This window comes from Trichogramma pretiosum, unplaced genomic scaffold (assembly GCF_000599845.2).
Source record: "Trichogramma pretiosum strain Unisexual culture from Peru unplaced genomic scaffold, Tpre_2.0 scaffold99, whole genome shotgun sequence".
Taxonomy (NCBI): Eukaryota; Metazoa; Arthropoda; class Insecta; order Hymenoptera; family Trichogrammatidae; genus Trichogramma; species Trichogramma pretiosum.
In genome coordinates, this window is record NW_019640836.1 from 377149 (window position 1) to 391599 (window position 14451).

Below are 14451 nucleotides of genomic sequence, written 5' to 3' on the forward strand. Positions count from 1 at the left end.
TGCTAACGAAAAGAAGCATACTTGTTGTTATTGTCAGCGTTTTATTCACGAATGGTGCATTTTTCACAGCAAAAATGTTAATATGATAGATAATTTTTTATCGAACAATAGATTTATTTGTATTCGCTGTGCAATTTATCATTAAAGTAATTTAAGTGAGTGTTTACATAATTTTGTGATCATTTAATTGTATACATAATCTTCATTTATTTAATAATGTGTGCATTCATTATGTGTGCGATTTAAATACGCGCGCAGTTCTTAAGTTGGCAAACGTCATGCTCCGTTTTCTGCTTCGATCAGTGCGCAAGCGTCGGACACTTTTGCCTAGCCTTTTCACAACACTGTCCGCGAGCGAATCAAATGGTCAACACGCGAGCCGCGAACTGCGAGAAACGAAGAGGGGACAACTAAACTATCTTCGGCACGTCGAATCATGAAACAACGCGTTACACGAGCGTCAAACTTTGATAAATTTATAGCAAACAACATGGCGTCGTTTATCCAGCAATTAACATGAGTTTAAATGGACTGTTGAAAGCGACATCTGTATTAGTAAATATCATGAACCCTGAGAGTACGCTTTGAGTCTCCATATTGGTTGTTTATATATATATAGATCAAAGTTCGACTCTCCATTAGTGCTTTCAGTGCACATCGGTGGCAATATTGAGAAATAAAATTGGCAAACTTGTCTTATTCAGAATCCAGATGCGTCACTATGTTATTTAACTGACAACATGATGTTTACGTCTGGCAATGCGATTCAAAAAAGTCCGGTGGGGGTCAAAGCGACTTGTCTGTTTACATGTGAAACATGATAGTATCGCGAGCAGGTAGTGACCAAGTCAAAAGACTTTAAATTGTAATCTATAATTTAGAGTAATGTTATGATTAAGTGATAAAAAAGCATCAGTCAATAAAATGAGTGTCAAAATATCAACGCCGAAACAAAAAGCTGATTTGTATCTTGCATCGTCGCTATGCGATGGAATAGAAGACAACGACTTTCAGTGAGTCTTTTAAATTTATTTTAAAATCAAATTCAATGATTGATGTCATTATAATTTTAGACAAGTAGTAACACTTCTACAAGATAAAGATGCTGATCCCAATGTGTTGATGCCACTTCATGGTATCACTCCATTTCATTTGGTTATTGGCAATGATTCACAAACATTTGCAGAAGAAGTCACAAAGTTATTTTTACAACATGGTGGAAATCCAAACGTTAAGTAAGTTAATTTAAGTTTCATTGCATATTAATGAAAACGTGTTCATGAACTATAACACTTTTTAGATCAATAGATGGAATGACGCCAGTTCATGTCGCTGCAGCATGGGGTCGAACTAATATTTTAAAACTTTTGTTGGCCAACGGAGGAGATCCATTATGTCTTGATTTTGAATGTTATTCTCCTTTTCATTATGCTTTTAAAGGACATCATTTTGAAACTGTAGGTATTCTTAGTGAATATTGCATGGCCATGGAAAATGAAAATGGAAAAAATGACATCATACCAAAATATAAACTAGAATTTGGTACAGTATAAACCTTTTCATGACATGAACAATACTTATTTTTTTAATTAAATTTATGAATTTCATTTCATCAGATAAACTCTTGGTAAATCTTGGAGATATGTTAGCTGAATATTCTGCATCAAGCAATCCATCTATACATAATTCAGATGAAAATTCATATTTATCTGATGATTGTAGTGAACTTTTTCAAATTAACTCGGAATATTCTGATGATTGTCAGTCAGGAAGTTTACTTTATTGCGATAAGAATTTAGTCAATTCCAGAAATAGGAAAGAAACATTAGATACATACTGTGATAATCTAAAAAATAATAATTATCAAGATAGTGCTTTTAATTCTGAAACAGAAGAATCAAAAAAGATGATAAATATGGTTAATGACATTATATCACAGTTATCTAATTCTTGTACGAGTGACATTGATTTAAATAATATATCTTTTAACGAAGAAACAGAAGGTATAAATATTTTGAAAGATATTAAATCCAAACAGAAAATTGGTATTAGCAGAAAAGAAAGAAACACCAAGTCAGTACATAATTCTCAGATTTCTAATAAAAAAAGGAGGCAGTCGACATTGCAAATTATCAAACATCGTAATGAGCTCAAAAAAAGAAAATCGAAAAAATTCATTAACAAAAGCAATAAATTATCAGATGAAAGTTTTTTTGAACATAATGTTTCTCAAAGCTTCACAAAAAATAGTCCAAGCAGTCAACATACTTCTATACATAAAAATTCATCAATAGAGAATGATTGGCTCCATGAACCAATACTCAGTCAATCTCCAAATTTACATATTAGTTCAAAGTTAATTGATAAAAATAACGAATCAATAGAAAGTTTAGAAGCTAAATCTACCTCTAATAAACCTAAAACTTCTCTTATTTCTCAAGTCGTTGAACAAAAATTTTTAGAACCTAGTAGCTCAAGTGATTTAAATTTTAAAAAAATTCTCAAACCAAAGAAGTATTTTATAACACCTAGAAAGTCGACTGTAACCAAAACTAGTGAAAATTTTTTAAAAAAACAATTAAATAATGATTACAAAACTAAAGTGAATGAACATTTAAAATATTTGTCCCCATTTAATTCAAGCAATAGCAAATCTAAAACCCTAATAACTTCTAGTAATGGCAATCTTCAAAAATCAATTAAATTGAAAAAAAATCCAAAAAATATTTCTAATCATCGAAATAATGTTCTGCCCAATTTGGAGCAAAATAATTCAGCTGATTATACTCAAAAAACAAACTACTCAAGTGACTTATTTGACAGCCATGTGGATAGCTATGATAAGAAATCAAATAAAACAACTTCTCTCAAAATATCAGGTGTCGAATTGCTTGATACTAAAGTAATTTCGAAATCAGATATAAAGTCAGACTCTTCAACAGAACAGTCAATAAATTTTCCATCTGAAATTTGTATTGAGAATCATCAAAATCAAATAAAAGAAGAAAAAATAAGTTTAGATAATATAAATCAAACATTTGAAAAAACCATTAATTTATCAAGTAGTCTAATAGTTGCCCAAGGATCTTTATTATCAAATGCAGATAATGATAGGAATAATGATGCTTTACAAGAAATCAATTTTCATGATTTATCCGATGATACTAGACCTGATAACTACAGTATAAAAATTGACCATAATGATGTGAACTCACTAATATCATCAAATGATAATCTAATCTATATCAGAGATGAATCATTGTCTTCATACAGAAAAATTGATTTAGATTCATTTTTAAGTATGGAAGAGGACTACAAGTATGAAGATTTGGACGAAGGCATTGTTTTCCTTGAAAAAAGATTTTGTGTTGCACCATCTTGGTAGTACATATTTTAATTATATATACTTCTAGCTTTTAGTCAAATACTAATTAATTTTTAATTTTTTTAGTGCTTCATCAGAAACTTCTTCGTATTATACATGCAGTACATTTAAGTCGGAGTCTTTACCAAATGAAATGTATGTTATGGATAAAATAACTTTACGAGAAAGATTAGAAAATATGGGACAAAATCCAGGACCAATCACAACTACGACTCATCGAGTTTATTTAAAAAGACTTCACAAACTAGAGTCTCAAGCATTAAAATCTGTGCATCGAAACGAAATTTTAGCACCCAAAACACAAAATCCTCTTGATTTCAACAAGGAAAAAAATTTGTTGAAATCTTCTTTACTTGCTATAGATTGGATAAAGAATATTGACGATTTTGAAACTATTGAACGAAAAGTTTTTTTCGAATTTGACGTTCCAAACCCATCTAGAAAATGGCGTGAAGGTACGAGTAAAAGCTCTTTCAATTACTTATTGCTTGATCCTCGTTTAACGCAAGATCTACCAAGAAGAGCAGCTGATATGAAAACAACTGAAAAGTGGGAGGCATTTTTATCTGCCATTTTCTATGTTGGCAAAGGTAAAAAATCGAGACCTTATGCGCATCTTTATGATGCTTTTAAAATTTGGGTATCTAAAGATCAAAAAGCAGTAAATAATAAAAAAATTCAACGAATTTTGGACATATGGAATGAAGGTAAAGGTGTGGTTGTTTTACATGTCTTCCACAATACTATTCCAGTAGAAGCCTACACTCGAGAAGCTATGATGATTGATGTACTTGGTACTAGAAAATTAGGCAATTGTAAATCAGGTGATTATTATGGCATTGCGGCAACATGGAACCACAAGGAAAAATGTGAATTCGGACGGTTTCTATTGTTTAAGGCTTTGCAGATATTTCTAATTGAAGGAGAAAGGCAAATTTTTCCGGATAATTTATAATTCTGTTTAGTTTTAAATTGTATAAAGCCTGTATTATATTGACTATTGTGCAAAAGCTAGTTAAGTATTGAATATTATAGCAGTTTTGAACATGATTTTGCTTATATAGTTTTATCATAAATATTTAACAATTGTTATATACAAGATTTAAAAAAATTTTGAAGTATTATAATATTAAATTTATAATATTCTGTCAGTCATTCAAATTAGACGTTTAAGATATGTTCGCCTGACAATTAAGTAACTACAACTTAGCTTATTGACGTGTGTGATAAAATTCATTTATGAATTAACCATCTAATAATTGACAGTATTACTAAATGAAGTTAAATTAATGTAATTAAAATGTAAGGCATTCATATATTCAGTTTTTAAATTGCAGGGATTTAAGGGAACTAAAAGTTCAATAAAATTCTAACGAAGTTATATTATATCTTAAATCACCAAAGTTTCTGAATTAAATAAATTGTAAAAAATAATTGTTTCGATTATACTATATCAATTTTGTTTGTGGTATGATGCTTAGAAAAAAGGATAATGCAAGGAATAATATTAAAAGACTTATTAATCCATTGATTATGATAATTGAAAAATAGCATATATAATTTAATAATAAAAGTTTTTATAAAAAAAGTACAAAACGTATTTCAAGTACAAATTATTGGATTTTTAAAAATTTAAAACTTGTATTGATATTGCCATTAAAATAAAATTTGTTATATGGAAAATTGTCGTGTACTTTTTCTAAGAAAAAGTGCTTCTAATAAATATATTTTGTTATTAAATGTATTGATTTTTTAAATTTTTATTACACAACCAAAACAAACGAATTTTTAAATAAGTTTTACTAAAAAAATTACGTGTTACGAATTGAAACTTTTCTCTTTGTTTTTTTTTTCAACAGCAAAAATTGAATAATGTTCATTTTAATAAAGGTATCAACTATTTATTTATTTATTCAATATACATATATAATACGTCTAATCTATAATCTATAATACGTATCAATTTTGATGATTAAAACTATCAGTATGCACATATTTTTTTGGTTTCAAGTTAGTAGTTAGTTCAGTATCTAATAATCATATTTGGTAAAATTATAATATTTTTCATTCTTATTCAATTTCTGTGTCTAATATAACGTAATAATTTAGTTCATTGATGTGAATAATTCAAGATTTCTGATTATTTTCGTTTACTGTCGTTGTTCGATACACTTATAATTCGCAAAAAAATTCATAATCTCGTAAGTGATGCATGCCTATAAATGTCCTATCTAAACTGGAAGCAGACAGAAAAGTAAAATTGTTTACATTTATTTACTTGTAAATTAAATTATGCTTTTATTGACATCTACACTAAACCTTATCGTTCGTCGTTTAGATCGAGTAACACCGTATTTTTTGGAATTTTTCACGTATTCATAAGGAATTAATATGACATATACATCTCATAAGTTAGTGATAGTAGTAAAAAATCCACCATAGTAAAAATTTATTAATGACTAATAATCGTTTAAATACTTACATTTAGAGTTTTTCTAAAGTTTTTTTTCAAATTTTCAATTTGTTTTCAACTTCTGCGCTTGGTGAATTCATTTCATAATGACGTTTATTTAATTGGAAAAATTTATTGTTTAATGTTTTTTTAAGTAAAAATCTGAGTGTTTGTAGAAAAAAGAACAAGATACGAAATATTTACATCTAATGAAGAATAAATTCCATGATATAATTTTATAATAAAAATGATTTATTAAATTAATTAATAATATATGTACAGCTGTACGACACCATCGGTAGGAAAATAATGATGTAAATAGGAGATGGCTCATATCGCATTAATTATAATCATGCGATAAAATTATTAAAAAGTGTCCTGATTCTCAAACGACCGAAATAGCCAGGATCTGTGAGATTTTTAATTCATCTTTTTTCATTTTTTGTACCATTGACATTATTAACAGTCCTTCGTACTGTGTGATGCACGCGTACCCAAAAAGGACAACGATATGTTGAAATTAACACAGTCTCACTAGCTCACCAAAATCTTGTGAAACTTTCCTACGATAAATTTACGTTAGCATAGAGAGAACTTTTTCAATACATCAATATTTATTTTACAAATTTTTACCCCGCAAAATTTTTCGATGCTTAACCTGGTAGAACTTACTCCAATAAATGATCATTTAATGCCATTAAAGGATATTATGTGGTCATTTATTGGAATCAATTTTATGTGGGCGCATGCTAGTGCATATGATCAGCAAATCGTTGTTGCTGAAATATTTAACGATATTCTTGCAACATGGAAATGGCAGATTTAGGCCCTTGTTAGAACTTTCTAAAATTTTTATTGCGTAAGGTTCGGTATACTTTCTAATTAAGCTCGTCGCTAAATGTTTTTTAATTATTGTTTTGGTGAAAGTTAAAGTTGAAAACTCTTTTGATTTTAGTATTGACCAATAGTCCAGCTGCATCAAAATTGAGAAAGCTCTTTCGGAGTTCAATGAACAAATAGTGTGCCAAGATACCTTATCGTTTAACATTTTTGTTTTGAGAGCCTCTACTTCATCGAAGTACTTGACAATTTTACAACTCGTACACTCCATGTTATTTACTACCCCTCTCAAATCAAATACCTTGCTTAAGAGGTAATTTTTTCTTTTTTCTTTTACGTACAATTCACCTCTTTCGGAAGTGTTTAAATAATCGATCATAAAATCATCCGATTCTGATGCCAATCCACCTGCAAAACCTCAAGTGATTTCATATATATTATTTGTAAAGAGCAATCATCTAATTTTTTAAAATAAAATTACTTACTGATTATATCGAATAATGCTGGATAATCAACATCTTTGTGACATTGGATCCACAGAGAGAGCATTGCGGATACTCGATTATCGTTCATGACGTAGCCTTTAGATTCTAAAAGTTCAACAACTGCAATGATATCCATGGTAAGCGCTGAGTATTTCACTTCAAAGTCACGAAAGTCCATCGAAAAAATGTTGCTGTCATCCAAACTGTCTATCTTGGCTCCATTATCTAAAAGAGCCTTGGTGAGTTCATAACTAAAGCGTGACACTGCCATCTGCAACGGCGTATAGCCTTGACCATTTTTTGACTCAATATCGGCACCATGCTCAATGAGCAATTGGACAATCTTTGAAACACGTGTTTCGTCGTATTCCAGATTCTTGTCGTACTTGAGTGGATAAGTCGTTCGTAAACACATTCTGTGCAAAGGAGTTAATGAACTGTCATCTCGTAAATTTGGGTCGAATCTCGAATTTAAAAGTATCGCGACCACTTCCGATTGCCTGTACCATGCTGCTATATGTAAAGGTGGAATTCTGTACGAATTTCCATTGATGTCTAGGCCTTCGCTAATATATCTTTCTACTAAAAATATTTTTCCAATCATACATGCCGCATGAAAATATGAGTATCCATAGGAGTCAGAATAATTTTCAGAGCTGAATCTTATGAGCAATTGGAGACCTTCAAAAAATTCATTTTCCGCTAAAAGATGAGCCGTTGATTTTCCATGTGAAAGCTTGAGCGTGTCCATTGGCAATCCCTGGTTCAAAAGAAATGTAAATATTTCTTTTTGGTGATCTCGTATCGTATATTCCAAAACATATTTGATATCTTCGAGATCGGGAAATAATCTCTTATCGTGATATATTTCGACGAATAATTCATGTGTTTCGGTGCGAGAATCAAGGAGCACCGAACGATTCAATCTCAGCTCATTGTAAAATACAATTGCTCTTGAACGTTTATCACTTAAACATTTTAATAAATCTTTTCGATTCATTTTAGTAAATTATATATCCTATGACTAGACACAAAACTAAAAATAAATGAAATCACATGCACTTTCGTACTTTCACTCCACGTCTACACATTTTGTCGAATACAAGGCCGGCATCGCCATGTGTACTCATATATAAAATTTCAAAATTTAGAAAGTAAGAAAAGAAGCGCATTATAAAACATGGCACGCGTGGCACATGCAGTTTAGTGTGGGCGTGCGCAATGTTCACAGAAACATTTTTTGAATGTATTGTAACAAGGTGTAACTAGGTGTAACTAGGATAAAGGATCCCATCCAGTTTTCGGACATCGCAAAATAGTATTTAAATGAATAGAAATTAATATTTTATTTTTTGCTTCTATGAATATTATACGTTCAGAAAAAATATATAGCTTCAGTTAAACATTATTAAATCTCTTTTGTCGCGCAATTTATAATTCTGACCTGATCGAAAACTAGGCTACTCGGCAAAATAGTCGACCCAGTTTTTAACCACCTGTAATAATTCTAAATAATTTTTATTTAAACCTTTTTTAATTAATTTGAAAATCGAAAATACATTTTTTTATTTTAAGACATGTATGCTCATGCAATGCCTTCAGTCCTCAAAAATATAAAAGTTTAACCGAGTTCTGAACTGATCAGGGTCATTGACGGCTTAGAAGATTTGTTGGAAACTGGAAAATTCGAATATTTGGCTATATAATCATTTTTTTGAAGTAAGACCAGCTTTTTCGGTTAACCCATTCGAAAGGTTATTGTATTCACCTAACAAAACCATTATTTTTCTAATTTAAATTCAACATGATTCTTGTCGTGTTTATATTCTATAAAGTATATTATAAGTTTTTTTTTATAAAATGCAAGAGATTTTTGATGCATACAATTTTCGTTAGAACTCAATAATTGTCGATAAAAAATGTTTTGTGCTCTTGTTACAAAAACGTCAAGTATTTTGCTAGTCAACTGAATTTCTGAAAATGAATTTACTTAAAAATCGTATCAAGCAAGAGATTATTTTTAAGTTTATTTGAATTTTATCCTTAAACGTCGACAACTCTCACGCACAGGAGCTTGTGAGCTGAGTGAATTTTTCTGCAAAATCATCTTTTGCGCATTACATGACGTTATAACTGGTTGGACGAATTTCTGGAAAACGCTCGGTTCTCGGGCAGTTCATAAACGTTTGTCGATGATTAAAAATCACAGCTACGTCGTCACAGGCCTTATCATATCGCAACTGGACGAGCTTTGATATGTTTTAATAGGGAAACGCTGGCGCATATCATGTGCGCGCGCGAGAGAGCCCGAGAGCGATGATGTATCGGCATTATTGAAACATAAATAAAATCGCACGATATCTCGTCTGCGACGCGACATGTCATCTCGGGTAAAAGCGCAAGTCGGAGAGTCAGCACATTGTCCGCGTGTGCGCTCGTATACTTGATGCGTGCCTTGGGCGCTATATACACACTTGCACACATTTGTATAATAGGAGCTTTTTAAATTGGCGATAATGCAATTTTATCGGAAGCGGCGATGGCGTGCGAGACGCGTGCCTCATTCTCGAGTTAATATAAATCTTGCGGCGCGTCGTCCGGACCGAGCAGTTTTATTTCGGATTCACGCCGATCGGTCAGTCTGCGAGACTCGAAGCGATTGAAATTGTGACAAGTTTTGTGATTCTGTAGCGAGCAACTCGGAAATACAATCGTTAGCATGAGTAAGTTGATCGTTTGCTTACCGATTTCTTTCGAATGAATAACGCGTTGAATGAGTCGAAATAGCCCGTTTGTTTTTGCTCGCAGTGTCGCCAAACACGAAGATCATTGATCTGATAGACAGCAGCAACGCATCGATGATGAGGCTCAATCCGAGAGGAGCCAGGCGCTCCTCCGAGGAGAAGGCGCGGGAGCTCGAAATCAGCGGTATGGTCTCTGGCAAGAACATCCTCATCACCGGAGCTGCCGCGGGTCTAGGCAATGCCTTTTTCAATCATTTTCTGCAGTTTGGTGCTAAGGTAAGTCGTCCACCCTTATTCGCATCGTATTATTCGTTTACAAATTTAACTTTCAACGATTCAATGCATGCAAATCGTCATTAATTTGAATTATTGTCTCGACAGAAAATCTGCATAATCGACATAGATGAAGCATCGAGTCGAAAAATCGTCAATTCGGTTGAAAAGTCCCACGGTCCAAACAAAGTTTTCTTCCTTCATGCTGACGTATCCAAACAGACAGAAATCACTGGTACGCATGTCCACTTTAATTTATGCGGTGTCTAACCAGTTAGCTCATCCTGTCGTATACGGAATTTGTAACAGTGACAATTATTTTTTCTTGAAAAATGTAGCCGCTTTTAAAGAAGCTATTTCACTCATGAAGAGTCCGATTGACATAATTATCAATAATGCCGGGATACTGGACGAAAGACGCTGGGAACGCGAAGTCGCCGTTAATTTGGTGAGTTTTGTTGGCCTTTGCCTCGATAATATATAAAATTGTCATCGAATAGTCAATAAGCAAGTAACGCATACATGTGGACTCTAACAGACCGGCATGATAACGGTATCGATGCTGGCGATCGAGCACATGGGCAAGGACAAGGGCGGCGCCGGCGGTGTCCTCGTCAACATCGCCGAGCACTCGAGAGTGCAGTACACGGCCCAATTACCGGTTTACTATGCCACCAAGCAAGCCATCGTCAGTCTGTCTCAGTCGCTCGGAGTGAGTACAGCGATAATTAATTACAGGCCTCGAAGCTCGATCCATTGACGAACAAACTGATTTTCCGTCTTATTTTTTACTCGTTCGTTGCAGGCTCCAAGTAACACCGAGCGAACGGGTGTCCGAGTGATCACTCTGTGCCCCGGTCTCACGGAAACGGCCCTCACCATCGACAGTCCCAACAAATTACTCAGCAGAGTCATGAAGGCCGACTTCGTGAAGAGCCTCGAGCAGCTAACGATACAGACGTAAGTCTCCGAGCTCGCGATTCATAACGCAGTACGCGTGATGTAATGTCGCGATCGATTTCCGTCTTTAGGCCCTACGTGGTAGCGCAAGGACTCATGTGGATCTTGCGCATCGGCGAGTCGGGCAGCATTTGGGTCATCGAGAACGGCCAGTCGCCCTACGAGGTCTTCGTTCCGCAGTGCCGCAGTTTGCAGCGCCATTACAAAAACAACTTCACCGTGAGCGAGAACAAGATCATGAGCAAGGGAAGGCCCATACGCGAGGTGTGCGACAACAGCAGAACGGGCCTCATGAGCTGCGCTTGAATTGCCCAGTAGGCAGAAAACGAGGGTGCGCGGGGTGCGCTAATTAGCTCCGCACAATGATCTCCGATAAAACAAACCAATCGTGCACATTTCTTTATCGTTTGACACTTTTTATACTCATTTCATCTTCTTATAGTTTACAACTTCGATACTTTTTACGTATAAACCATTTTATTAATTGTAGTGTTAAGCTTTACGTCACTTAATGCATAGATATACAATACTGAAAGTGTTCATCATTAAAATGTGTGGCACTTATCGACACTCGACTGTGATCGAATGTTTATTTATTCAAATGACTTTCGTCTTAACTGAAATTTATTTATGTATCGATAAAACATTTTAGTACAATGATATTTATACAAGTTCAACTTGCTCGTAATTTTTAAAGTAGTGTTGAAGCAGAAAAGAAATAAAGTTTTCATAAACTTTCATTTTTGCAATAACCTCTTATTCATTTATTAAGTCCCAACTCCTCTGCAAATAAATGAACATCAATAAAGTTTTAAAAATGCATGAGCTCTTAGCCTCGCATGCTCTAGAAGCAGCCTGTGTAGCAAAAAGCTATCGTGGATGTAATTTAGAAAAATAATAGATAAAATGTGTAAATTTAGCGAAAGCATTTTGTAAATTATAATCTCTCTGATATGGTTCGGGAAAAAAGACGAAAAAAAGATTATTTCTAATTTCGCAGTAATAAGTTACGCGCGGATATGATTTACGTTGGCAGTATAATTTTTTCTCCCGCAGCTAACAGTGTTCAGGTCAAAGTTGGAAATGTTTGCAGCACGAATCGATACAATACAAATTAATGCTCGTAACTTTGACGTTCGCTGTACGAATTCGCGCATGGACGTACGAACTTTTACATACGCGCTTTCGTGCACATACACGAGTATAGTTTTAGAGAGCAGCAGCACGAAGAGAGACGGAACGAGTGATTAATATTATTCACTGATAAAGCCAAGATAGGTCATTAGTAAAAAGTGCAATTCAACGATAACAAAGTTGATGATGATGCTGCCTGTGTAGCATATCGGCTCAATTTATTTCAGATGCGCTTTTTTCAACGACTACTATACGCTTCGCTGAAATTTCTCGATGCCATAATTGTTAACTCTTTGTTTACGAGGTGAAGAGTGTATTCTCGAAAATATATAACGAGTTTGTATACATTCCGAGCGTATACGAATCCATTTATCCATGACGCTATCAACATTGAAAATAATCAACTGCGCAATAATCGACGCGACATAACATTGACGGTTTTTTCGATGACCGCACGTTTGTAAATAATATCAAACTCATGGGCGTAACTTTTTTATTATCCGCTTTGACAGTTATAGGCAGTTATTCATTGAAAATTCCACTGTATTTATTAACAATTTTTTACCGAATGAGCTTGAACATGCTAAGTTTTTCTTCGATTGAAACGTTTAAAAAGCTCGTAATGTAAACATAATATACGGTACATTTATAACAATAGTATTTTATATAAAGATAATATACACAAAAAGTATATACAATGAATATTCGTGTAAGCTCTGATATTCCTATTTTCGAGCCATGTTCACATTTCAAAATGATAAATATTAGGAATTATGAATATTCGGAATGTTTGAAAATCGGAATATTGAAAACGGTACATAAAAAATACGAAAAAACAAAATTTCGGAATTGAAAAAATTCGGAATGAAAAAACTTCGGAAAAATTAAAATTCGGAATCCTCAAAATTTTGAGTGGAAAATGTAGACTATAAAATTCCCCACTAAAAATTTTGAGGATTCCGAATTTTACACATTCCGAATATTCATAATTCCTAATATTTATCATTCCGAAATGTGAACATGGCTCCTATTTTCTACGAAAGATGTTCTCAATAAATATTCAATATTTCAAAGAAACGTTTCTTTTTTACGTAAAATTCAATTAAAAACGTAATTTTTGACGTTTACGTGTCTAATTTAATTAAGAGAAAAATTAGCATTTTAATTTATACTTTATTAAAAAAACACGTGTATAATCCTGCAGCACTGATTTTAAACTTCATGTTCACACAGTTCCAATTGAACAAGGGAAAAAATGTATAAACTGTACGTTTGAAATTATTAGTACTTGAAAAAACTTTTGATTTGTAAGTATAATTAAAAGTTGCTGGTTGTGATGCAAAACAGACGAAAGGAGAAAATATAAATTTGTTTTTTGCACGTTGACTAACCAGCACAAGAATAATAAGAGGATAGACACTCGAGAGCAACAGCTGCTCAGACTCCGCAGAGAGAGAAAGAGATGGAGATAATTAGAGCGGTCCGCACTTGGGCTCATTACACATACATACAATGCATATGTCTAGGCATATGCAGAAATACCAGTCCTCGGTACTATGTCGGCGTCCAACATATATATATGTGCCACACATACGGTGTGCATTGTGCATATACCTATGTATAGAATAGTTGCAATGCAGCTGCGCACCCGCGATATTTTACAAAGTATAACGTCAGAAAGAAGATATTATACTTACTCAGTCTTACTTCGTGATTTTTTCAGGTGAGTCATGCATACCACCGGCAAATCTTTTTCTTAAATCTTAAACATTTCAATTATTTTATTGTGTTCCTTCAAATGAAGTTTTGTGCATTATCTTGCTAGCTCAATTAGGCATAAAACAAATTAAAATTTTTCAACCGATCTCATGATGCATATAATTTTTACAATTTTTAATTAAAAAAAAGAATCGTTTTTGAAAAAAATCGAGCAGTATGCAGTTACAAATTTTTAAAATTAACTTTAGTTCCCTGGATGTGCATACTCAATGCGTACTGCGGAGTTTGTTTCCTCTTTCTTTTATTCTTTCTGTACCTTTTGAATGCGCATAAGCTTTTTCTAGGTATCTCGCTTATTTCTTTCGGCATTGCAGCGTCGTATTCTAATTTAAAAACCAATTTTTAATCAAACACATTAAGAAAAAAATTTTGCTCTTTCAATCAATACTTCGTAGAATT

The 14451-nt window shown here is 33.2% G+C and overlaps 3 protein-coding genes across 3 annotated transcripts; 2 read left to right on the forward strand and 1 right to left on the reverse strand.

Moving 5' to 3' along the window:
- Positions 1-594: 594 nt before the first annotated feature.
- Positions 595-4987, forward strand: LOC106655074. The gene is made up of 5 exons (XM_014375274.2): positions 595-1013; positions 1074-1235; positions 1301-1542; positions 1617-3381; positions 3452-4987. The coding sequence occupies exons 1-5, from the start codon at positions 925-927 to the stop codon at positions 4338-4340; spliced, it is 3147 nt and encodes a 1048-aa protein (XP_014230760.1). The 5' UTR covers positions 595-924; the 3' UTR covers positions 4341-4987.
- A 1672-nt stretch (positions 4988-6659) lies between these two features.
- On the reverse strand, positions 6660-8162 carry LOC106655032 (ankyrin-1-like). The gene is made up of 3 exons (XM_014375218.1): positions 7163-8162; positions 6871-7085; positions 6660-6680 (listed from the first exon to the last, which is right to left on the reverse strand). The coding sequence occupies exons 1-3, from the start codon at positions 8160-8162 to the stop codon at positions 6660-6662; spliced, it is 1236 nt and encodes a 411-aa protein (XP_014230704.1).
- Positions 8163-9754: 1592 nt separating this feature from the next.
- Positions 9755-11879, forward strand: LOC106655106 (15-hydroxyprostaglandin dehydrogenase [NAD(+)]-like). The gene is made up of 7 exons (XM_014375321.2): positions 9755-9885; positions 9971-10182; positions 10288-10414; positions 10518-10627; positions 10718-10891; positions 10985-11139; positions 11211-11879. The coding sequence occupies exons 1-7, from the start codon at positions 9882-9884 to the stop codon at positions 11443-11445; spliced, it is 1017 nt and encodes a 338-aa protein (XP_014230807.1). The 5' UTR covers positions 9755-9881; the 3' UTR covers positions 11446-11879.
- The last annotated feature ends 2572 nt before the right edge of the window (positions 11880-14451 follow it).